At 50.1% G+C, this 25,514-nt stretch overlaps 2 protein-coding genes across 5 annotated transcripts in view; one reads left to right on the forward strand and one right to left on the reverse strand.

Annotated features, from left to right (window-relative positions):
* The first annotated feature begins 928 nt into the window (after positions 1–928).
* PLAC9 (placenta associated 9) lies at positions 929–19,131 on the forward strand. The gene is made up of 4 exons (XM_077350883.1): positions 929–1,151; positions 13,192–13,295; positions 17,143–17,263; positions 18,905–19,131. The coding sequence occupies exons 1-4, from the start codon at positions 1,097–1,099 to the stop codon at positions 18,913–18,915; spliced, it is 291 nt and encodes a 96-aa protein (XP_077206998.1). The 5' UTR covers positions 929–1,096; the 3' UTR covers positions 18,916–19,131.
* Positions 19,132–22,185: 3,054 nt separating this feature from the next.
* The window catches only part of ANXA11 (annexin A11), a 282,321-nt gene continuing 278,992 nt past the window's right edge, over positions 22,186–25,514 (reverse strand). For all 4 annotated transcript variants that reach the window (XM_077350889.1, XM_077350885.1, XM_077350887.1 and 1 more), the window contains one exon: positions 22,186–25,299. In XM_077350889.1, the coding sequence (XP_077207004.1) occupies positions 25,240–25,299 (60 nt within the window). In that variant the 3' untranslated portion in view covers positions 22,186–25,239. The remainder of the gene's footprint in view (positions 25,300–25,514) is intronic.

The following is a 25,514-nucleotide window of genomic DNA, read 5'->3' on the forward strand; positions in this document are numbered from 1 at the left end:
CTGCTATAATTCTCAATAAAGACTATACACCTTTTGGACCAGGGGTAGTCAAACTGCGGCCCTCCAGATGTCCATGGACTACAATTCCCATGAGCCCCTGCCAGCGTTGCTGGCAGGGGCTCATAGGAATTGTAGTCCATGGACATCTGGAGGGTCGCAGTTTGACTACCCCTGTTTTGGACTAAATGGAGTCGTCCTGATTCTCTTAAAAGGGGACTATTCTGCAGGCTGCTTTTCTAGGATCCTAACAAGCGGGAATAAAAGCAAAAATATTCAGCGTTGTCTTTCCTTTCAACAACAAAAGGTAATTGAAGTAATCTGAAATCTGCAAGGCATTTAGATGCCAGGAATATGGGAAATCCAGTCACAGAGTGTTGGACAAGGAATACCTGGGTGGCCCATTGGCTGATCTTGGCCAGGCATTATCTCAACACCTTGCCTACCTCACAAGGCTGTTGTGAAACCCAAGATCATCCCAAATCCCCCTTGGAAGAAGCAATACAGATGTTTCTGTGGATCAGCTTCAGTTAGCTTCCCTGTGTGTTTTGATGTGTGCAAAACATGGCTGAAAGTGATGCAGTCTTATTCTACTTATTTATTTAATTGTACAGTCATAGACCAGAATACAAAAACATGAAAGATTAAAAAAAAGAAATGATGCAGTTCATCCTGAGCTTTCAAGCAACAGTGCATTTTTTTTTAAAAGTCTGATGCCAAGAAGAACATGTTTTCCATGGACACCCTCAGATTCTGTCTCCTGCAGGATGGTTTTTAAAAACTGCACAAAGGAGCCCATTCCACACATTCTATTCATGCTCAGTATAAATAAGGCTTTTTTGTTGTTTAGTTTTATCCTGCAATGAGTGTGCATTTGGACCCTCTGCAGAGAATTAAGGCTGGGTTTTAGTGGCGGGGTGGGGGAAAGGGAAAAAGAGGAAGGAAGGAGAACTCTGCCTCAGATCTTGGCTCGGCCGCTGCCGGTTTCCTTCAGCACTGGCTGGCCCACCGAGAAACCAGAGAAGGAGAAGACGTCTGCTCATTTCTTCCTTTCTGCTGGACCAGGAGAGAGCCTCCACCCCGCTGAGATTTGGGAACTATGCTCTGCACATGGGCTCTGTTTTTCATTTTAATGCTGAACGAGCAAGCACCAGGTAAGTGTTTTCAGAGTTTTCGGAAGGCAATGGTGAGGAAACGGCTGTCTCCGGCGAGGTTGGTGTTGGGTCTGGAAAAGGCAAGTTCCACTGCAGTGAATCCAGTCCGGGCAACTAGCCCTGTTTCAGTAGCTAGTGGGCTTTATGCAGCAATGTAATTGCTTCTAGGGCTTGCAAAAACCACTCTGTTCATTGAGCTGTTGCCAAGGAGGCACCAAGAAGATGGCATAGGGCTTCTGATGCCCCACCCCACCCCCAGGGAATGCGGCTGCTGCTTCCTCAGCCAATCTTCCCCCAGGGGAAACTTAGGAAATGGTAATGAAAAAGCTGTGCACTGATATTTCGTTTTTCCTCTCTTGTTTAACGAGGCTGTGTGTCTACGTTTGTTGTATGTGTAAAGGGAGCAGAGAGGAAACTATTCTTTGATTTAGTGTGTGGGCTCTGGAAGGGCCAAATCCAGGCAGAGGTCTGCATTACTAAGGCTGCTGTTCTGCGCTCTCTTCTTTGGGAATCGATGCTGTTTAATATTCTGGGTCTGACATCTGGAGGAACCTGCGGAATTAATGGGATACAAGAATGCTTAATGCTGGTCCCAAGAAGAGCTGTGCCCTCTCTAAGAAGAAGAAGAGTTGTTTCTTAATGCTGCTTTTCTTTACCCAAAGGAGTCTCAAGGTGGCTTACAGTTGCCTTCCCTTTCCTCTCCCCACAACAGACACCCTGTGGGGTGGGTGAGGCTGAGAGAGCCTGATATCCCTGCTCGGTCAGAACAGCTTTATCAGCGTCATGGTGAGCCCAAGGTCACCCAGCTGGCTGCATGTGGGGGAGAGCAGAATCGAAGGGGCTCGCCAGATTAGAAATCCGCACTCCTAACCACGACACCAAACCACTGACTTCAGTGGGTTCAGCAGTTTGTAACTTAGCTGAGGACCAACGGCCTAAGGGGGACGGACCCCTGCACTCTGGGGAGGACCTGTAATGCTGGGGTATCCCCGGGCCTCACCTGGAGGATGGCATCCCTAGCCCAACATGGAGGTTGCGGTTTCCTAAATGCTGAAAATTGAATATGAGTTTGTAATATTATTTGTGATTGTAATCTGCAACTTGATGTTACCTGCCCCAAGCCTCATGAGGAACGTGGGTTAGAAAAACAAAGTTATTGTTGTTGTTGCTGCTGTTGATGTTTTTAATAACGATAATAAATGGGGCTGGGGGGAGGGGAGCCGTGAGATCCTGCCACTTACCTAAAGGGTATTCACCTGAGTTAAGTAAGGAGGGCATTTGCGGCCTGCCGAAATATGGGAACAGAAGATGTCAAGTCAGGAAAACATGGGCGGAAGACTTAAGATGCAAAGAGGGCCAGATGCAGGAGTTTGTTCTCCGTTTCAGTTTTAATTATATCCACCCCCTCCTCCAATACCTCTGCAGAAGCCCAATGAAACGCATAAGTAAGGCTGGGGAACCACGTCAAACGGCATTTCCTTTGAGTCAGTCCAAAAGTTTATATTTCCCACCGTAACCACAAATCTGTCTTCAGTTGGAAGGCTTGTGTGTTGTGGGAACCATTCAGGGTTTTATCCCAAAGTTACACCCAAGGAACAGTTCTGATTTTATGGGGTGGGGAGGGGAGGAGTCAGGTTTTCATTAAGTCAAACACAAATGGAATAAATACTACAGCTTTGGTCATTTCTTCACTGCCGTGGGACCCGTAGCTCTTGCTCTCTGATCTTACTAGTTTTCCTTTAGATTCAGGTGAGTCACTGTGACCAGGGGCACCAAAACAATAAAAGGTAATTCTGGTGGGTATAAGCCTTCATGCGCAGGCAACAACGTTTGGTGTGGTGGCTAAGAGCAGTAGCCTCTGATCTCCTCCCCATGCAGCCTGCTGGGTGACCTTGGGCTAATCACAGTTCTCTTAGAGCTCTCTCGGTCCCACCTGTCTCATAGGGTGTCTGTTGCCGGAAGAGGAAGGGAAGGTGATTGTAGGCCACTTTGAGACTCCTTTAGGGAGTGAAGACCAGGGTATTCAAAAACAGCTTCTTCTATTTTCTGGGAAGAAGATTCTGTATGTATGCACACATTTTCACGCGAAAGTTTAGACCCACCTTTTAAAACAACCTTGAGTTAATAATGATTATTTTACATTGATTTCATGCTGCTGTTGCCTCAGAACTATTTTTCGATCCAAAAGTCAATAGATACAATAACCCCCCCCCCCCCCCCAGAAAAATGCAACTGTTCCTTAGGTCTGTCAAGGGCTGCTGGGAGACGTAGTCCTTTAGGAATCCCATGACACCACATTAGCAGGTGGTGGGAGGTCAGGGAGAGATGGGTTCTGTGAGGTCCATTGGTAGAGACTGGAATGATGAAATAATAACCAGGTTTAAGTCCTCACTCCTCCACATGCAGCCAGATAGGTGACCATGGACTAGTCACAATTTTCTTAGAGCTCTCTCATGCTCAATTACCTCATGTGTCTGTTGTGGGGAGAGGAAGGGAAGGGTGTTTGTAGGCCACACAGGGGCTCCTTTGGGGAAAGAAAAGCAGGATAACAAAGTTAGCAGCACACACCTCATGGAGTCAGCCCAGGGTCACCAAGAAATTTATCCAGAAATTACTACTGAGAGATTTGGTTAAAAAGCAGAGTTTTCTCCAGTTGTGTAGGCTGCACAGGGCTTTTTACCCACTCCCAGTTCAACTAAAGAGTTGTTGTCAATGGTGTTTCATCAGACTGGAGGGAGGTGAGTAGCGGGGTACCTCAGGGTTCGGTGCTCGGCCCGGTACTTTTTAACATATTTATTGATGATCTAGATGAGGGGGTGGAGGGACTACTCATCAAGTTTGCAGATGACACCAAATTGGGAGGACTGTCAAATACTCCGGAAGATAGAGACAGAGTTCAACGAGATCTGAACACAATGGAAAAATGGGCAAATGAGAACAAGATGCAATTTAATAAAGATAAGTGTAAAGTTCTGCATCTGGGTCAGAAAAATGAAAAGCATGCCTACTGGATGGGGGATACGCTTCTAGGTAACACTGTGTGTGAACGAGACCTTGGGGTACTTGTGGATTGTAAACTAAACATGAGCAGGCAGTGTGATGCAGCGGTAAAAAAGGCAAATGCCATTTTGGGCTGTATCAACAGGGGCATCACATCAAAATCACAAGATGTCATAGTCCCATTGTATACGGCGCTGGTCAGACCACACCTGGAGTACTGTGTGCAGTTCTGGAGGCCTCACTTCAAGAAGGATGTAGATAAAATTGAAAAGGTACAGAGGAGAGCGACTAAGATGATCTGGGGCCAAGGGACCAAGCCCTATGAAGATAGGTTGAGGGACTTGGGAATGTTCAGCCTGGAGAAAAGGAGGTTGAGAGGGGACATGATAGCCCTCTTTAAGTATTTGAAAGGTTGTCACTTGGAGGAGGGCAGGATGCTGTTTCTGCTGGCTGCAGAGGAGAGGACACGCAGTAATGGGTTTAAACTTCAAGTACAACGATATAGGCTAGATATCAGGAAAAAGTTTTTCACAGTCAGAGTAGTTCAGCAGTGGAATAGGCTGCCTAAGGAGGTGGTGAGCGCCCCCTCACTGGAAGTCTTCAAGCTAAGGTTGGATACACACTTTTCTTGGATGCTTTAGGATGCTTAGGGCTAATCCTGCGTTGAGCAGGGGGTTGGACTAGATGGCCTGTATGGCCCCTTCCAACTCTATGATTCTATGATTCTATGATAAATCCCTCCTGTCTACACTGAATTTGATTTCCATTTCAATTTTGGGCAATGTAAATTTTCCCTCTGCAACATGCATGATTGATCCGGAGTGACCCTACCTTCCCCCCGAAATATCCTGGAGTGAATATCAACCTCAATATTTGAAAAATGGGCATCAGTAAGTCTGCAGATTTCTACTTTTTGTGAATTAACATCCTTCTCCGTGCCTCGTAGCAAAGCAGTCTTCCCTGATTGGCCAGGGTGTCAGTTCAAAGACTTCCTGGTTCTCAGTTGCAATGCTTGGTTAGGAGTGTGGACTTATAATTTGGGGAGCCGGGTTTGATTCCCCGCTCTTCCCCCACAAGCAACCAGCTGGGTGACCTTGAGCTCTCCACAACACTGATAAAGCTGTTCTGACCGAGCAGGAACAGCATAGCTTTCTCAGCCTCACCTCCCTCACAGGGTGTCTGTGGTTGGGAGAGGAAAGGGAAGGCAACTGTAAGCCGCTTTGAGACTCCTTCGGGTAGGGAAAAGCGGCATATAAGAACCCACTCTTCTTCTTCTTCAGTAATATCAGGGCTCTCTCAGCATCACCTCCCTTACAGGGTGTCTGTTGTGGGGAGAGGAAAGGGAAGATGACTGTAAGCTGCTTTGAGACTCCTTTGGCCAGAGAAAAGCGACATATAAAGACCATCTCTTCTTCTTCTTCAGTAATATCAAGGCTCTCTCGGCCTCACCTCCCTTACAGGGTGCCTGTTGTGGGGAGAGGAAAGGGAAAATGACTGTAAGCCACTTTGAGACTCCTTCGGGTGGAGAAAAGCAGCATATAAGAACCAACTCTTCTTCTTCTTAAAGTTTCTGTGCTCCAGAAGCCCTAACTTCTCTCAGCAGAGATTTTGCCTCTTGGATTTATTACCTCCTCATCTGCTGTCTCCAATCCTCCCCACCCCCCATCCAAGAAAAGAAAGAAAGAGGCTTCTACTGTGCTTGGCTCTCCTCCCTGCTCTGAACTTTTGCAATCAAGTGCAGAATACTTTCTGCTTCAATTGGAGGGGGGGGGGGTTAGAGTAAGAGCCGAGTTCAAATCAATCTGAATTCAGCAGGATCCACAATGGAAAAAAACAAAGTAAGTACAGAATCAGCCCTGGTGTGATATCGAGTGTCGTAAATACATCTTCCAAGATGTATATTGCAAAAGTTTAAAACGTACATTGATCCAAGCAGATTGGGGTCACAGTCAGGTTACAGTCAAAGGAAGCCTGATCCAAAGAGACCTTTCCCTCTCAAAAATGGCCAGCTTGTCCAGCGTCATGCGTGTGGGAGTATGTGGGCATTGTCTCGGCAGGACAGAGCTGCAGAGAAATGTGTCTCCCTGGAAGGCCATGTGGAGGAAGGGAGAGCATAGGAGGAAGGGTCAGAGGGGGCCCACAGGTGCAGACTAAGAGAGGCATCCCATTCAAGGAGACACCAGGAAGAAATGGCAGCTCCTATGGCAGGGATGACGAAACTGTGCCTCTCCAGGTGTTCATAGACTATAATTCCCATGACCCCTGCCAGCAACAGGGGCTCATGGGAATTGTAGTTCATGGACAGCTGGAGAGCTACAGTTTGGCCATCCCTAGTCTATGGCCTTATATTCCTCCTGTCCACCGTCTTCAGACTTTACCCCCCAATCTCAAGGTAGCAATTCTCCAGTCCAGAGTCGACAACAGTGCTTTTCTGAAGCGAAACAGCTGTAGAAGCTGGGCTATTCCAGAAAATCTGTTTCCACATAAATGCAGGGTTGCCAGGCAGGGCAGGACAGGCAGGCCCAGCAGCCAGTGGAGGGACTGAATTGTGGGCTTCACCAGCCTCCTAATGACCTTGCTGGTGACATTGTGACATCACTGCTGTGTTCCTGGGCGTGGCCTCTGCGTGTCACTGGGCAATGCCAGGGATTACGTTTGCCAGGTCCTCCATGGCTACCGGCAGGTGGGGGACGGGAGGGCTGCCAGCTGCAGGTTGGGGGGCTTGTGGAGATTTGGAGCCTGTCGGGAACCCCCCCCCCCCCAATTTCTGCCATGATTATATCTCTGCTATGATTTAGTGTGTCTATGTAGCCTGGCCTTTTGGCCCTGATGTAACCCAGATGCTTTCGTTTGACACCCCAAGGTTGATTTCCTGCCCTTGTATTTCATGCATACCAACCTCCCCAGACACCCCTCACCTGTGGCTCTCCAGGTGGAGGGATGGGGGCAACCTCTCTGGGCGTCCCTAGACGTGGACCCCCAGGCTCCGGGAAACGTGGGAACGCCAACATTCCCATTATAGTCTATGGCGCCATTGATTTCCATGGGCCCTGAAGCGGCCGAATCAGGCCCTTTGTGCAGAAGCCTACTCGTGATCCCGTAAGGGGTGGTGTTCAAAACCACTATGCACCTATGATTCCATGCATAGGCATTGCAACGGAGAAGTATGATTTAAAACAGGGGTAGTCAAACTGCGGCCCTCCGGATGTCCATGGACTACAATTCCCAGGAGCCCCTGCCAGCATTCGCTGGCAGGGGCTCCTGGGAATTGTAGTCCATGGACATCTGGAGGGCCGCAGTTTGACTACTCCTGTTTTTATATATATATATATATATATATATATATATATATATATATATATATATATATATTAGCAGGCATCACAGGACCTTTAAACTGTATCAGAATATGGAGGAAGGGGATCGGTTGCCTGAATTTATTGACCGGCGGAAGTGCGAAGTGTGTAAGGCATGTTGCTCTCTTCCACCTCTTCCAGCAGCAGGTGAGGATGGTGAGACACACAAAAAGAAGGCAGGCAAAGACAGGCGAGGCAGCAAAAAGGTGAGGAGGGCCTGGGGGGGGGGGTGAGGAGGGCCTGTCATGCTTTGCCATTCCGTGGGTGTGACACTATTTTTACTGACGTGCAGAAATGCCCTCTGTTACTGCCAGCTGTTTCTGGAAGTGGTGCTGCCAACCTCCAGGTGGCACCTGGAGGTCTCCTGCTATTGCAATTTATCTCTAAGCACATGCAAGGGCACAGCCCCCTCAAGTCCCCCCCCCCGTCCTCCCGCCTGTTGCTTGGCAACCCAAACATGGGCTGAGAATGCAGCCCCGAGGGCACTCCCTGCCGCCATCCCTGGCCAGCCGGGGCCAAGATGTTCCAGGGAAGCTGGATGCCCCGTTAATCGCCTCTAGCTGAGCATCCTCCAGGTCCCTTGGATCTCGGCTCGGAAAAACCACACACACGCGCACGTGGCTTTGGAAGCACGCACTGGAGATGAGGCATAATTGTTTTCTGCATTTCACAAACCATTCTTGAGCAACAGAGAGCATGACCTCAGCTCTCCAGGCTGCCCCCCCCTTCTTTGCAGCTCCCCGCCCTTGGCGCCTGGCCACCCTTGTGTTTGGGCAAGAGACACAGTGTTCCCTCTCAGCAAGGCCAGCGACCAAATCAGAAGGGTGAGGAGGCACTTAACCCACAGCCAGCCCTACAAAGGCCGGGGACCCCAGAGGAGCCAAGGTTTTCCAGTGGTCCCCAGGCTCTGAGCCCCTCAGTGCACTGCAGGTGAAGCTTTTCCTGGCACAGAGAGACACACTCAGCAAGGGAAAATGTCATACCTATAGGGATGCCAGTCTCCAGGTAGAGCCTGGGGATCCCCTGGGATTACAGCTCATCTCCGGACTACAGACTACATTTCCCCCCCTGGAGAAAATGGCTGTTCCTGAGGGGGGGCTCCGTGGCCTTGTGCTCCACTGAAGTTCCTGTCCTCCCCAGGCTCCATCCCCAAACCTCCAGGGGTTCCCCAACCCAAAGTTGGGAACCTATACACCAAGGAGCAGGTAGGACCTGACAGCCCTGCATATCACCCACCTCAGCAGGGTACAATTGCGTTGTCCTCCCCCCCCAAACAGCCACTTTCTCCCGGGGAACCAATCTGGAGCTCAAGCGTAGAAGTGGGGAGATCTCCAGACATCACCTGGAGATTGGCAAGCCCAGTCACAGAGCCAGTGTTTGCACCCATGTGTCAGTCAGCCCCTCCACAGAGGCAGCCCGCATTTTAAAGACGTTTCTAGCCCTCAGTGGATCTAGTCAGGGGATTCCTTCCCCCTCGTACCCACCGGAGGGTCATCCCAGGCAGCTGTTCAGCCTTTGGCTCTCCTGCAAGACGTTTGAAACCAGCAGGGAGCTGAAAGCGGAACTGTTTTGCCGGCATCACTGAGGACAGAAACGTTCCACTCGAGCATGCTCCTCGGAGGGCCAGGGGAGAAAGCGCACGGCCAGGGAGTGCCTCACTGCATGCTCATCGGCCCAAGAAATTCCAAGCAGATGTTAGCATCGCGGGCAGAAACAATGGCCCTCAGAGCCGCGTGCAGTTTGTATCTGGGACAGGGGTAGTCAAACTGCGGCCCTCCAGATGTCAATGGACTACAATTCCCAGGAGCCCCCTGCCAGCGAATGCTGGCAGGGGGCTCCTGGGAATTGTAGTCCATGGACATCTGGAGGGCCGCAGTTTGACGACCCCTGGTCTAAACACATCTTAGTCCAGCAGCGTTTAAACTTAACATTAACATCTTGAAAATATTCTGCCTGATTTATAGAGTGACTCTTTTCAAACTTATTCCAGGAAGTTATTATTGCTAAGTTCTGCTCCTCTCTCTAAGTTGCAAAATATTTTCCTGGGATCCAGAGCTGGTTTTGCTTCACCTCCGCTTTCAAGCAATGTTCCCAGATGTTGAACACAAGAAAATGCCACAGGGAGTTGGTGTGTGTGTGCATCACTTTAAGGCCAGGGTTGCCAACCTCCAGGTTGTGGCTGGATATCTCCTGGAATTACAATCATTCTCCCCTGGAAAGAATGGGGCCTTCTGAAGGGAGATCCCTCCACTTCTCAGATTCTGCCTTCCTGAGGCTTCACCCCCAGTTCTCCAGAGCTGGCAACCCTAAAAGCAAGGCTCTGTTACAAACTTCACAGTTGGTTGGTTGAGACATGAGGTAGGTTAGGCCAAGAGCGTGTGAATGACCTGAGGGTGAGAACAATCTTGTTGTCCTGGTTAAGAGTGGTGGCCTCTCACCTGGAGAACCGGTTTGAATCCCCCCTCCTCTTCGCCATGCAGCCAGCTGCAGGACCTTGGGCCATTCACAGTTCTGTCAGAGCTCTCTCAGCCCTACCTACCTTGCAGATTGTCAGTTGTGGGGAGAGGAGGGGAGGGTAAGACACTTTGAGACACATGAGGGGGGGGGACCTGGGGGACCTGGGCCCAGTCACAGTTCTCTCAGATCCACCTACCTCTCGGGGTATCTGTTGTGGAGATAGAAAGACAAGGAGATTAGAAGCCGCTTTGAGATTCCTTCGGCTAGTGAAAAGTGAGGTACAAAAGGAAGAAGAGTTGGTTCTTATGTGCTGCTTTTTTGTACCAGGAGGAGTCTCAAAGCAGCTTCCATTTGCCTTCCGTTTCCTCTCCCCACAACAGGCACCCTGTGAGGGAGGGGAGATTGAGAGAGCACTGATGTTACGGCTCGGTCATACGGCTCAGTCAGAACAGCTCCATCAGGGCTTTGATGAGCCCAAGGTCACCCAGCTAGCTGCACATGGAGGAGCAGGGAATCAAGCCCGGCTGGCCAGATTAGAAGTCGTCGCTCCTAACCACTACACCCAGCTGACTCTACACCAGCTCTTCTTCTTCTATTTTATGACAAGATAGCCCCTCCTGGGGGGGGGGGGGAATGAACAAACTAAAACTGTTTTTTTTCCCCAATTCCATGTAAACCACCCTGAGCCTTAGGGGAGGGCGGTATATAAATATGAAAAATAAACAAACAAACAAATAAATAAAAGAAACCAGCTGAGGGCCCAGATCCTCCTGGCTTTCAGCAGTCTTGAAATGAGTGTGCTTTGGGCATGCAACTCATCGGCCTAAACTCTACCTTTGCTTCCACTTTTAAAATGAATCACACTGAATTATCGTATCTCCAGGAGGGTTGGCAACTGTTGTGCCAGCTCCTACAGTTGTGTGGCTGGGCTGGGCAATCCTTCTGGATTTCTTCCTTCACCAGCTGGCCTGAGTCTGCTAGTTGAGGTGCAAGAGCCAATCAGGGCAGGGGGGTCATCCGGAACCCTCTTCTCAAGCCAGTGTAAAGCCCGACCTTGTTTCTTCAGTAAGATGAGACAGCGGAGCAGATTTTAAGGAGTAGATGGAAGGAGACATAATTTGAATTCCCTACCTCTGATGCCCAGATGTCTAGAATCCTCTAGACAAGACTGCTTGCCTGCATTTATATCCCACTTTTCTCCCCACACTTGAGACTCAAAGTGGTTTAGGACATCCTTCAACTCTTCACAACAAGCCTGCAAGGTTGGCCAGGCTGAAAGTTTGTGAGGGGCCCATGGTCAACCAGCAAGCTTTCATGGTAGAACTGGGGATTCAAACCCAAGTCATCCAAGGTCCTAGTCTGGCATTCTACCATGCTGGCTTTCTTAGGGAACAAAACGGGTAGTAAACAAGGAACCTGTGGATGGAGATTTCACATTTCCATTTTTTCTAATTTCATTTTTCCCTAGAAATCAAAACATTTTCTTTGACCCTAAAAGTTCATTTTGTTCTTCTGACCATGAAAGGAATCCAAACATTTTTGTGGGCCCCTAAAGGTCTTGCCGTCCCCTGGCATTGGAGAAGGGAGCCCTGGCAGGATGCCAATCCCAGTGCCTCTGTAAACTGGCCACCATGCATGGAACGGTTGTTGAGGAGCATAATCCGCACTGAGGACACAAACTCTCTGTTTGGGACATCTCAGACTCTTGGAGATAAATCTACATTGATGACCGAGTCTGTACTGCTCGCTCGTGTGTGTATGTCTCTGAGAGGGTGGGGGGAGTGACCAGGAAGGAGAGGAAGGTGGGAAAGGCATGGGGGGAATGAGGGGAAGTTGTTTGGGGGGGATTGAGTGGGGGGGACTAGGGTTGAGAGGCAAGGAGGGAGGGGGAATGAGAGTGTGTGTATGTATGTCAAAAGGGGTGGGCAGGATCATGGAGTCCCACAGCATACCCTGCGATAGTCGGTCTCTCATAAGAATTTTTTTTTACTAAACTTCTCTCTACCTGAAGGAGTCTCAAAGTGGCTGACAATTGCTTTCCCTTCCTCTCCCCACAACAGGCACCGTGTGAGGTGGGTGAGGCTGAGAGAGCCCTGATATTACTGAAGAAGAAGAAGAGTTGGTTCTTCTATGCCGCTTTTCTCTCCCTGAAGGAGTCTCAAAGCGGCTTACAGTCGCCTTCCCTTTCCTCTCCTCACAACAGACACCCTGTGAGGTGGGTGAGGCTGAGAGAGCCCTGATATTACTGAAGAAGAAGAAGCGTTGGTTCTTATATGCCGCTTTTCTCTACCCGAAGGAGTCTCCGAACGGCTTCCAATCTCCTTCCCTTTCCTCTCCCCACAACACGCACCCTGTGAGATAGGGTGGGAGAGCTCTGAGAGAACTGTGACCGTTCCAAGGTCCTCCAACTGGCTGCATGTGGAGGGGGAGTGGGATTATGGAACCCAGTTCTCCAGTTTAGAGGTTGCTGCTCTTAACCCTTTGGCTGCTGCTGCTGCTGCTGCTCCCAGTTGTCTGGCAGGCGATGCTGAAAAGGCAGAGGACTTTTTGGCCAGGTTGGTTTGGCAGATAGAAGAGGTGCCCTCTGGTGGCTCTTGGTCAAATTGCAGGAAAGAACAAGTGAGAAAGGCCAATGCTGCAGAGACAAAAAGGGATTTCATGCAGCACTTCCTGTGTACTTCAGACTGCTCCTGGTCTGCATTTGTTGGTTCCTTGTATAGGACTATCTGTGGGCATTTCCACATATTGGCAAAAATAGCGTTATGCCAGCTGAATTGCATAGCAGTAAACATTATCGTACCTCCAGGCCCCTCCTCACCTTTTCACGCTTCTCACCCTCCACATCACCTGCTGCAAATGGCAGAAGAGAGCAATGTGCCTTACACATGAAAGGTGCGGGGCAACCCTCCTGGTGCACCACTGCTATGACTCATGCTCCCCACCCCAATTCAGGAAATTCCAGCCCTGCTCAATTCTGGGACGCTTCAAGGACAAGTGGATAAGAATGTAGTGTAAGGAGCCTACTTCACAGGGTTGTTGTGAAGATAATAAGGAGGTGAGGAAAACAATCTAAGCTGCTCAGGGTCCCTAGTGGGGAGAATGGAGGTGTATGAAGGAAGCAAATAAACAAAGGCAGACATGGGAGTTCCAGTTTTGACCATGGGACCACAGGAGGATCACAAAACACACAAGACACCACTGAACACATTATTGATGTTTCCCTGCAGTTGCCGCTGATCCAGTACGCACCAACCCCGAAAGCAACCCAGAATGGAACAAGTGGTGTGACAACCACAATACAATCCACAGGCGCTTAGATAACATCCAAGAGGTAAGGGATCCCATGCCTATTGGCAAGACTCTGCAGGGACCACAACTTCCCTTGGCACTTCTTGGGTGGGTGTGTGCGTGGGGGTTGGCTTGTGTTAGTACTTTGGGGTTAGTTATGGTTAATCTGGAAGCATGACCCTGAGGGCAGGAAATCAATCTCCCAAGGAGTGTATTGCAAAAAAGCTCACCTGACATTGATTCAGGTACATCCAGGTCACAGTCAGGTTGCAGTAAAAAGACCTGAATCTAAATTGTACTTTCCCTTTCACAAATGGCCGTCTTGTCCGGCATTCAGTGTGTGGGAGTAGGAGGGCACTGCCCCTGCAGGCAAGGCCCTCATCCTGGCTTCTCTTATGTTGTCTCGTGTTGCCACACTTGCACTGCAGATGCATTTTGGGAAGTCTGTGGGTTTGGAAGTCAAGACGCAGCGTCTTCAGCCATCCAACTCTTTATGCGATGTTTGACGGGGGTGTGGTGTCAACCTCGAACGGCAAACCCTCCAACCCAATGTGCTCTTGTACACTTAGGCGTCGCACCAAACCAAGGAGCCTTGTGACTGGACATGTGCTAATGCATTTAGATGGGCAGAAGTGGCTCCTGATTGGTCACATCATGATCCTTGCCTTCAATTACCCGGCAAGAATGACTCAATGTCCACTTGCACAATGCACTTGAGCACCAGCCCCGCCATGAATGGTCAACATTTGTCCCTCTTGTCCACCCGAGGGCAGCACACTGCCGGACCACCCAACTCCTCTAGTGCCTGAGTGGGTTTTAGCCCCCCCCACACACACACACACCATCCAGTCGTAGCCAATTTATGACAACCCTGTAGGGATCTTCCAGCGGCAGAGAGACCCTGGCCTTCCTTGGGAGTGTCCCATCCAAGTAGTAACCAGGGCTGACCAGGGTTAGCTCCTGAGATCTGACAGGTTCAGACTAGCCTGGTCCGCCCAGGTCAAAGGACTTCTAATCTGGCATGCCAGGTTCGATTCTGCGCTCCCCCACATGCAACCAGCTGGGTGACCTTGGGCTCACCACGGCACTGATAAAACTGTTCTGACCGAGCAGGGATATCAGGGCTCTCTCAGCCTCACCCACCCCACGGGGTGTCTGTTGTGGGGAGAGGAAAGGGAAGGCGACTGTAAGCCGCTTTGAGCCTCCTTCGGGTAGGGAAAAGTGGCATATAAGAACCAACTCTTCTTCTTCAAAGCAAGAAATATTGTGAGGAGCTCTGGCATTTGTTGGCCTCTTTGCTGCCACCCTGGACTTCCTCGGTGATCTCCCACCCATGTATTGACCAGGGCTTCTGAGATCCGACAAGGTCAGGCTAGCCTGTTCCCAAAGGCCACAGACGCCTTCTCCATGCACCACTTTTCCTCCCAGAATTACAGCAGACCTCCTGACCACTTGTGGCGCAGAGTGGTAAGGCAGCAGACATGCAGTCTGAAAGCTCTGCTCATGAGTCCGGGAGTTCGATCCCAGCAGCCGGCTCAAGGTTGACTCAGCCTTCCATCCTTCCGAGGTCGGTAAAATGAGTACCCAGCTTACTTCTGGGGGGTAAACAGTAATGACTGGGGAAGGCACTGGCAAACCACCCCGTATTGAGTCTGCCATGAAAACGCTAGAGGGCATCACCCCAAGGGTCAGATATGACTCGGTGCTTGCACTGGGGATACCTTTACCTTCCTGACCACAAAGATCAGTTTTCCTGGAGCAAATGGCTGGTTTGGAGGGTGGATGGCACACTTCAGAGAAGAAGGGTTGGCTCTTAGATGCCTCTTTTCTCTACCCGAAGGATGCCTCTTTTTTCTACCCCTCTACCCAGAGGGGCTTACATTCGCCTTCCCTTTCCTCTCCCCACAACAGACACCTTGTGAGGGAGGTGAGGCTGAGAGAGCCCTGATATCACTGCTCCATCAGAACAGCTCCATCAGGGCTGTGGCGAGCCCAAGGTCACCGAGCTGGCTGCATGTGGGGGAGTGCAAATTCAAACCCAGCTCGCCAGATTAGAAGTCCACACTCCTAACCACTACACCAAGCTGGCTGCAATGAGGTTCGCCCCTTCCCAAAACCTGCCCTCCCTAAGCTCCTCCCCAAAATCTCAGGGGCTTTTTGCACGCCTTCAAAATCGCACAATGGTTGCCAATTGGAAACGCTATTGATTTGCCATAACGCACGACGTCGTAGACAATCTGCCACACACCTGAAACCAATCTGCAAAAAGCGCTTCCTTGTAGCGCTTTCAGGGGAATCCCAAAAAGTGGATTCACCCTCCGGAAAGCGCTACACTCTTGCAACCAATCTGCAACACTAGCGAAAAAGACCTGTGCGTTAACATTGTTGCGGTTTCTTCAAAGTCCCTCCTCCTGAGCCTGTCCTCCAAACTTCCGGCGAAGCGATCGCCATTTTTTTTTCTCCGAGCGAGCGGGGATAAACGCACCAGCGAGCCTCTTTCTGTTTAGAGGCTTCCCTGGCTTCAGTCCTTCACCTTTAGTCACTAAGCACAAACCACATAAAAGCCCGTTTGCTGAAATAAAGTCCCTTTATTTTTTACACATTAATTCAGCCGAAAATCGGGCCCGTGAGAGGGGGGGGGGATTTTTTTTTTATCACTCGAGGCAGCGTGGCAACGATCATACGATCAAACGACAGCTCACATTAGGCAGCTGGATGGGTCTCTCCGTTGCAACGAATCTACACAGATTCGTTACAATGGGTCTGTTTTTTTTTTTTTTAAACCTTTCTTAAAGGGAAAGGGGCTGTTTGGGAGCATGCTAACGGCTGCCCATTGGCTGCTTGACGGCCAGGGGCGGGACGAGCTTGGCAATAGCGCTTCCTTTCTAGCGATTTCTGCCGAGACCGGAAGCTGTGGGAAACGCTACAAAACGCAACTGGATTCCACTACAAAGGCAGGTATGCATAACGACGAATTCCACTATTTTAAATGGCGATTTTTCATTCAAAGATCCCGGTGCGTAAAGCCCCTCAGAATTTCCCAGCCCAGAGTCAGGCAGCGCAAAGAAGGTGTTGTGCCCCAGTGGCAAGCTTGCCCTTGGCCAGCCTCGCCCTCAGATCTGCAGAAACTCAGCCTATGTTGTGGGCAGTGCCCACCTCTGGCAAGCTGCTAGGACCGTCTGAAGACTCCTTTTGCTTTGCTCCTGAATTCTTCCGCCCAAGCAGGAATTGTTGTTGGCAGCTTTGGCACAACTTCAGGGCACTTTCCCTGCTGCATGGAAACAGGAAGGAACTCTCAAGACAGTGCCCACAAATGCACTGTGCCAACTTCTTCCCTGGCACTCTCTTCAGAAAGTGGGTGGGTCCAAGGGGGGCTTCAGCAAGTGCCAGGGGTCTAAAAAAATTAAAAAATAGAAGCGCATTGCTTTGGCAGCTGCTGCCACCATAGCAGAGGCCTCTTCTCTGAGTGACTGAAGGTCAGCTGCAGCAGGCACTCTCTGGCTGTGTCCTCCACACTGGGCCTGAATTCGAAGGACGCCTGCGGGCTTGGAAGGGTCGGGGACCCCTTCTCTAAAACCTCTCCCTGGCATGGCTGCTTTGCCATCTGTGCAGTTGTTGTCTCTGTGAGGAGGGGCATGCAAACCTCCGCCTGCAGCCTGAAGAGGAGAGGACAAATCCCAGCTTATCACCGCAGTGATAATTTATCTGCCCAATTGCCCATGCAGGGGATCGTGGCCACTCCAGGTGCAAGGCCACACACCTCGATGCTGCATAGAGTTCATTGTTGGTCGGCATGACATGTCCTCAAGTGGTGCTTCGCTTCTAGGGTTTTCCAGTTCAGGAAGCTCAAGGGACCCTCCGTCAGATTTCTCTCCTCTTCTCTCCACCAGAAGGTAGAAAAAACAGTTGAGCACCTGAAATCGGAAGTCAAGTCCTTGCTCAGCGCCGTCAGCGAAACAGCCTGGAATGTCCCTCTGGCCCCCGGGACACCACGCCTGGACCTCTTTGAAGGTAGACTGTGCGGGTCTCGGTCAGGGAGGCCGGGCATTTGGCCAGAGACACACTCAGCCGTTACACCGGCCCTCTTGGAAGGTGACCCTCAGACAAGAGCTGTTTGACAGACCTATTTAATGGCTTTCTCACGGGGTGGGGGGTGGGGTGGGGCAGAGACTCATGTGTGGGGCTGACCCACTTCACAAGGGGCTGTAAGGAGAAAACAGAGTATGGGAAAACCATATTAGTTTCCCTGACCTCCTTAAAAATAACTCCAGAATTCTCTTTCTCACTGGGGGAAAGTTGTACCCTTGAATTTCAAAATCCTGAGTTCTGATCTAGGAATGGGCACCAACCTGGTTTGGGTTCGAGACATGTCCCAAACCTGAACTTAGCTGCTCTACCAAACTGAACCAGCTCTGTTCCCAAGAGGCACGGAGCACAGAAAACTGATTTTGCATAACCTCATTGGTCCTTATGGAAGTGGGTTTTTCTTAAATTTTTTATTGCAAGACACACAGATTCCTCTGCCGAAGCCTGCTGGCAAAATGTGTTGGGGATTTTTGGAAATTTAACCGAGCAATAAAATGAAATTTCCCTGCCTTTACTCCATTTCCTTGGTCCTATTTTTTAAACCCACATTTCATGTCAACAAGTTCCATAATTCAACTATTCTCCGTGTGAAGAAGTACTTTGTCTGTCCTTGAGCTTCAGTGGATGCCCCTGGGGCTGAGGGTTACGGGGGAGGGAGAAGATGTCTGCTCTCTCCAGGTCCTGCAGAGGTTTATCTACCTCGATCACACCTCCCCTACTCACCTCTGTTTTGGGCTAGACTACCCCAAGTTTCCTAACTGATCCTTATAGGGCAGCTGTGCTAGCCCCTTGGCTGTCCGAACCCTGACTGGAGTCCTGCCACATGTCCTGCCTGATGCTTTGGGCTGCAGCAATTCCTGCCTCTGCCCTGCCGTCTGTCTAGTGCAGGGGTAGTCAAACTGTGGCCCTCCAGATGTCCATGGACTACAATTCCCAGGAGCCCCCTGCCAGCCTTCGCTGGCAGGGGGGGCTCCTGGGAATTGTAGTCCATGGACATCTGGAGGGCCGCAGTTTGACTACCCCTGGTCTAGTGTCACTTGCTTGCTAGGGAGGCTCTCACAATCCTTTTGATCCCATAGCCATTCCACCCTGTGCTAGATCCCAAGTGTGAAGAAGCACGCTCTCTGCCCATTGCCCTGGGAACAATCCCGGAGACCTTGGAACTGTTTCATCAGCATGGGCCATCTGCACCCAAACCAAGGGCTTTGGGTGGATAAAGGGTGCTTGCATAGAATCCCCAGTCTTAGCAAGGACCCCGTGATGATCTAATCATCTTCTCTCCAATAAAGTGCTTTTTTTTCTTAAATGAAGCCTGATTCTTGGGAGCGATCGGAGATTCTCACACAGGTTATTAGTTTGCCCCGACTCTTTTATGGGAGCTTGCAATGCGACCCTGGGGCGCTCACACACTCTTGGCCTAACCTACCTCACAGGGCTGTTGTGAGGATAAAATGGAAATACTGTGAGCCACTTGGGGTCCCCTGTAGGGAAACAGGCGGGGTATACTTTAAGAAAATAAAGATCAGCCACCAACACCATCTTCTCTTTCTCTCTCCCTTCCTCCAGATCCCAGCTGAACATCGCAAAGATGGGGGAATTAAAGGACCGCTCCTGAATATGCAAACGCCATCTGAATAATTCACACAACTGCAGCCCACGCCATAAGCTTTTTCAACTAAAATGGTACAGTTAGCCTCAGGGTGGACAATCTTTCATAGAGAGTTCCTGTAAGTTGTTCAGTAAAAGTCACAAACAATAAAAAGACATTAATCCAGAAGAAACTTGCTTCCCTCCCCCCCACCCCCCCAAACAAGTGGTTTCATGAGACCCACCTTCTTAAAACAAGCTATGAAGATCAAGTGATTAGCATCATTGGAAGCTCTGTCGGCATCCGATGGAGAGCTGGCGTGATTTGCAGAATTGGACTTCGGATTCTCTGGCTCAAACCCCTACAGAACCGGAAAGCTCACTCTTTGTCCCAATCACGTTCTCAGCCTAAACTAGTGGTTGTTGTGAGGGTGGAATGTAGGAGCGGAAAACTGCTTATGCCACTGGGAAGATCTGGCTGGGGGAGGATAAAATGGAGGCAGGGCTGCAGGCCAGCGGTAGAGCCTCTGCTTGGCTCACAGGAGGTCCCAGGTTCAACCCCTGGCATCTCCACCTAAAAGGAACGGGCAGTAGGTGATGTGAAAAATGTGAAAGTCTGAAGAACTAAGATTAGGCAAGTTCCGCCTGGTTTACGTCATGAAGATACTCCAATGCTCTCTTCCCCAGCACTTCCTTTGGAGTAGTTTCTCATTATGTTTTCTACATCATCATGAGAGAAAGGTCTATTGAACGAACCTGTTTTTCAGCGTACCTTCCCCTACTGGACGGTGCACCCACGACCCTCAAGGGAACCAATTTGTTTGCCTTCCTTCCAGAAGTTCATTGGCGACTAGTGTTAGATCACTAATCACTTTCCCTCTTGGCTCGGCCTGCTGGTTAGTTAGAGAGAGTTGTCAGCACCTTAAATCAGGGGTAGTCAAACTGCGGCCCTCCAGATGTCCATGGACTACAATTCCCATGAGCCCCTGCCAGCGAATGCTGGCAGGGGCTCATGGGAATTGTAGTCCATGGACATCTGGAGGGCCGCAGTTTGACTACCGCTGCCTTAAATCATGGAGAAAATGGCCCAGTTGAAGCCACAGGCCAGGATTTATGCAGAATCCAGGAGAGAGACTGGGGATGATGGATATCCATTTGCATGACAAGACTGTTTGAAGAGCTCTGCTCTATCTGCACCAAAAGACTTCTCTGAAAGTGCATCAGGATGCAGCTCTAGTCTGTATGAGCTCAGTCCAACAAGAGAATCTGCCGTCAGATGCATTGCTAGCAGCAGGTTTTTCTTGTGTGTCCCTATTGCCAGGGGGGGGGGGGGCTGTTCGGCATGTGGCTTGCTCCCTCTACTGGGTAACTTGATATTACATTGTGTTATGTCTTGTGTAAAGGTAAAGGTATCCCCTGTGCAAGCACCGGGTCATGTCTGACCCTTGGGGTGACGTCCTCTAACATTTTCTTGGCAGACTCAATACAGGGTGGTTTGCCAGTGCCTTCCCCAGTCATTACCATTTTACCCCCAAGCAGCAAGCTGGGTCCTCATTTTACCGACCTCGGAAGGATGGAAGGCTGAGTCAACCTTGAGCTGGCTGCTGGGATTGAACTCCCAGCCTCATGGGCAGAGCTTTCAGACTGCATTTCTGCTGCTCTACCACTCTGCGTCACAAGAGGCTCCCTATGTCTTGTGTATCTCCCTGCATATTTAAATTGCAGGTTTTTAGGTAATATGGAATCAATACGGGTGTGCAAAAAAAATCCCCCTGGATTCAGATCAATTCAGTCCAGATCGATTCAGAATGTGCTGAATCAGTATCAATATAAGAATTTGGATTTGGCAACCTTTGGGATTCCCAGATCAGTTCAGTTTCATTATACCGTATGACATCTAATGGAAAATCTAGCCATTCTACTCAGTGGTCTGGTGCAGGTGAGAGTTGAGCTAGTGGCACCAAACGGCAACAGCTCCTGGATCCTCATCTCAAAAGAAGCTCCAAGTTTCAAAAAGATTGAACAAGGAGGTCCAATTCTATGGGCACCTAAAGAAGGTGCCTCCATTGTTCTGTTTTCTTTGGGGCTAATGGAGCTTTGGGGCTCCATTGTTCTGTTTTCTTTGGGGCTTTGAATAGCTAAACAGCAGTACAAGTCAGGCAGAATCTGCAAGGCTAGCCCATTATCAAGGCCAGTACAATATCTTCCAACAGAACCAAATTCACATCAGTGAATCTCTGATGTAGGGGGAAGGGGGTGTTTCTGCAGGGGCAGCAAACCAGTGCAACGTATTAGGGCCCAGCAGAACCCCATGCCACCCTAGCAGTACCCAGCAGCAGAACCCAGTGCCCCTTTGTGGCAAGTGCCCGTTCAACAGGGTTGCAGCACAGAACCAGTGTCCTGGGTAGCATTCTGTTGGTCTTACTGGAGACTAGACAGGATGGCTCTGACTGCAAGGCCCCTGCCCGTCTGAGTAGACAATTCTGACTTTGGTGAGCTGATGGCCTGGTTCAATAAAACGAAATCAGCAGGCCAAAATGATAAGTCTCACAGCCACTCTTGTTGAGGCAATTTTACTCCTACGTGCTTCAAAATAGAGAGCTTTAAGCCAAGACATGTCTTAATTTACTGTTAAATGGGTTACAGACTCTACAGTGGCAATCGTTGAAGAAGTATTTGAAAACGGGGAAAAATATACCTAGGAGCCCGTTCTGATTGACCAGAAATTTTATGATTTATACACCAAACAGGAGTGGCTGTGAGACTTATCATTTGTGCTGATTTCGTTTTTCTCTTATCTGTAACATTCGGAAATCAACGGTGTAGTTCTTTTTCACTGAAGGCCTGGTTCAGTATGCAGCAGCTTCCTGTGTGTGTGTGTGTGTGGGGGGGGAGACAGGCAGGGAGGGCAGCCAGCCACGGCCCCTTCTGAAATTCAGTCTTATGCAGGCCCAGTTTCTGTGTCTTAAGTGGCTGCCAAAGGTGAGCTATAGAAAGCAGAGCCGTGAAAACGACCATCAGGCCAAGTGGGAGGAGACATCTGTTTGCACACATACTTATGACTGTTGGGCTTTCCTGTAAACGAGAACGCCTCATTTGTTTACAAAACCCCCCAATGCAGAGAAGCAGCGATTCAGCCATCAGCTGGGCTGGACACGGCCCCTTCCTTACAGGGATCTGAAGTTTCAATCTGAAGCTCTTCAAGGGAGTGATTAATACCTAGCTTGTGGCTGGGCACACAAACAGGAAAGACGCTGAAGAAAGATGAGATAGATGGCTTTATTTATACAAATCTCTCTGTAAAAGATATATAGATCTGATTTTAAGGCACAGTTTAAAAAAACAACTCCAAAACAGAAAGCTTTGGCATACGATTGGCAGCATTCTCATGACTAATGTGCAAGCTCCTCAAGTTCCTCTTGGCAGGATCCCACCAGGAGGAAACCCCCCAGGACAAATGGCAACACAGGCAGAAGCACGGGGACACTGCAGAATTCTGGCATGAAGTTTCTGAGCTGGACTTTGTGAGCAGGTGAGGTGTGTGTGTGGGGGGGGAGGGGAGGGATGACGCAGCAAGACGAAGGCAGAAGGCGGCCGCTGCAGCCACAACAGGACGGATTCTCCACTTTGCATTCATTGCTGCTAAAAGCACAGGACATCCAAGGGAGGGCCTCCTGCACACTTCCTGACATCAACCACCACTGCTGTGCTGCTGGAGCGCTTTGGGTTATGGATTGTTTATGGCATCATAGAACTATAATTGTGCTATAGCAATTCCCTTCTCTCCCCCCCCCCCCCAACAGCCCTCCAAGATGCACAGTGTAGAAAGTGGCAGCCACCAGAGGCTGGTGGAGTGTAAATGGCCTTGATCCGTGTCTCCACATGCCCTTTCTAGGATGCAGTCTACTAATGCACTCAGACTGGGTTCTCCCCAAAGGCAGGTTTGGGAAATGGCACAGAGAGAATGGAGAGAGAGTGATCAGAGCATGACGTTTCAGGACAGCTCATTTATATGTTAAACAACCCCGCCTTTCATTGTGGTTCCAGTCAGCATAAAATAGTTTTAAAATATTCCCAGTTCAAATCAAAATAACACCCCCCCCCCAAAAAAAAATCCCAATTTCCCTTTTCTCTGCTTCTTAAAAGATGCCTGGCACACAAGGGGACCTTGCAGAGCCCCTGGAGCATCTCGGGGGCAGGGGTGGGCTGGAGCCACAAAGGAAAAGGCCCTGGCGGAACGATGCCAGAGGGGCCGTCCTAAGCAGAGGGAAAGCCAGCAGAGGGGTGCCGGACGGCCCTCGGACGGATGACGGCTGAGCAGCCTTCAAAGATGTGGGCCCCGAGTCCCGTGGGGCTTTAGAGGTCCTATCCTAACCAGCACCCTTGAACTTAACTGGGAAACACACTGGCTGTTTTGAAATGGGCCACATAAGTTCTCAGCTTGAAAAAGAAAATGGAGGGGAAAAACAGTCAGGAGAAGCAGCCATGAGCCCCTTTGAATGTGGGTAGTCTGGCAAAGGAAGAGGAAAAACATCTTTTAAAGGAAGAGGCTGTTCTGTTTGGGCTTAAGTCTCATATGGATTCCAACGGGGGAGCTTTGCACTAGGCCTTTGGGGCGTCCCTGAGTGTCTACCCTCCAGGTATTGGCCAATTCATGCCTCTGACCACAGAGTAACCTCTGGCTTGCTAAAATGTACGCCACCCTGACAGGTGAAACAAGGCTCAGCTCCGGATCTTCTGCGACTGACAGAGGGCTGGGCTCCTGGGTTTTGCCATCCGGAGACAGCCACCTTAGGCAGCCCCTCCTGGGATGCATAGTGCGACTTTGCCTTCCCCTGCCTCCGCACCGACTTCCTTGGTTTTCCTCCCAAGTACCAAATGGGGCAGGCCCTGCCTAGCTTCTGAGATCTGGGCAGCCCGATCTCCTGAAGTCAGGGCAGATAAGAGGCATTGTTATTTAACAGGGAAAGTCAAATCCCTGGGGAACTTTCTCCTAGGACTTCAAAAAGGCTCTAGAACAGTGGTTCTCAACTTTCCTGCCACTGCGACCCCTGGTGACCCAAAGTGGGTTGCAGGGTTGTGCACGCGCTGGTGATCATGGAAGGCCGAGGCAGCCAACGCTGAGGCATGGAGGGGAGGGGCGCTGGTGCCGGAGGGGCACCAGCGCCCCTCCCCTCCGCAGTGCTGGCCACCTAGGCCTTCCATGATCACCAGCATGCGCAGAACCCAAGACCCCCTTTGGGTCACTGTGGCCACTGTCGCTGCAGAAGCATGTAAACCAGTGGTTCTCAACCTTCCCTTTTGGGTTGCTCTGGCCGCCGCCAGGTGATGGCCTCGGAAACGGCCTTGGTGACCCCTCTGAAAGGGTGATTGACCCCCCATGCGGGTTGTGACCTCCAGGGTTGAGAGCCACTGCTCTAGACACTCCTCCGAGGACTTTCTGTGACAGTGTGGATCCTGCTCTCCCCTTTCCTGAAATGCTCACGAAATCCTGCACTGGCTGTTTACATGCTCTTCTGCACGTTGCCTTCACACAACCAAAGATTGCACCGTTCTAAAGTTTGGGGGGTTAATATCCTCACTGAAAGCCAACGGGAGCCCTGTTGGTTCACTGCTTGGGAAGAGACAGAGAAAAAGTCCCTTGTCCTTCTTTAAGAAGAAACAATTGAATTAGTTGCAGTTCCCTGTTGTTTACCCCTACCCTGATTTAATTTGGAGGCAGATTGCAGGGTTACGGCATCAACTGCTCAGAGAACACAGTTGGGGGCTTCAGCGGCTGAAGCGGCCAACCCTAAATCACACCAGTTCCATTCCCGTATTGCTTTGTCCACAACAGAAAGCAGAACAAGAGACAGAGATTCTGGCCAAGTTTCCACTGGTGGTTGGGACGCGCCCCCCACCCCCCCGCAGCCCCCCGAAAGACCCTTCAGAACCAGCATTCTGAATTCAGGTTACACACAGTACATAAATGCAACGCTTCCGTCACCCACCACACGGACAGATCATCTTTTACACGTTTCTGAACATTAATTCATCTTTTTGCTCACACACACAAAGGGAAGAAGTTTTCATGCAGCACAAGAAGACTGTCTTTCATGCAGACAAAAAAAAAGTCTGGAAAACCTATTTACGACCTGACTATCCAGCGCAGCCTCTACTAGAGCAGGAATTTTTGCATGTGTTTACGGAACAAAATATATTTGGGTACTTTTCTCAAACGTGGCGCTGTGTATAAAGAATCCTCTGGAAAGCTGAGAGTTTCCAGCCGCTGATATTTCTGGACAAGTGAAAAGCAAAGATCCAGGAAGTCCCGCTTAATCGTTCCCACCGCACAGCTTGAGGAGGATTTTCCGGTAGTCTCCCGAAGTGTCACCCTGGCAACAGGAACCAAAACAGAAAAATGGTTGCTAGGGAAGGGAAGGGAAGGGAAGATTCCGGCGCATGAAGAATCACAAACATGGCATAACTTTGGAATAAATGAGGCCACAGCATTTGTTGAATACAAACGGGCAGAGGCCTAAACCAGCGCAGGGGCGGATGCAATGGCCCAACCCCCTCCCTGCCATGGGTCGTGCCAACCACGCATTGG

The sequence above is a fragment of the Paroedura picta genome, chromosome 8 (assembly GCF_049243985.1).
Source record: "Paroedura picta isolate Pp20150507F chromosome 8, Ppicta_v3.0, whole genome shotgun sequence".
Lineage (NCBI taxonomy): Eukaryota > Metazoa > Chordata > Lepidosauria > Squamata > Gekkonidae > Paroedura > Paroedura picta.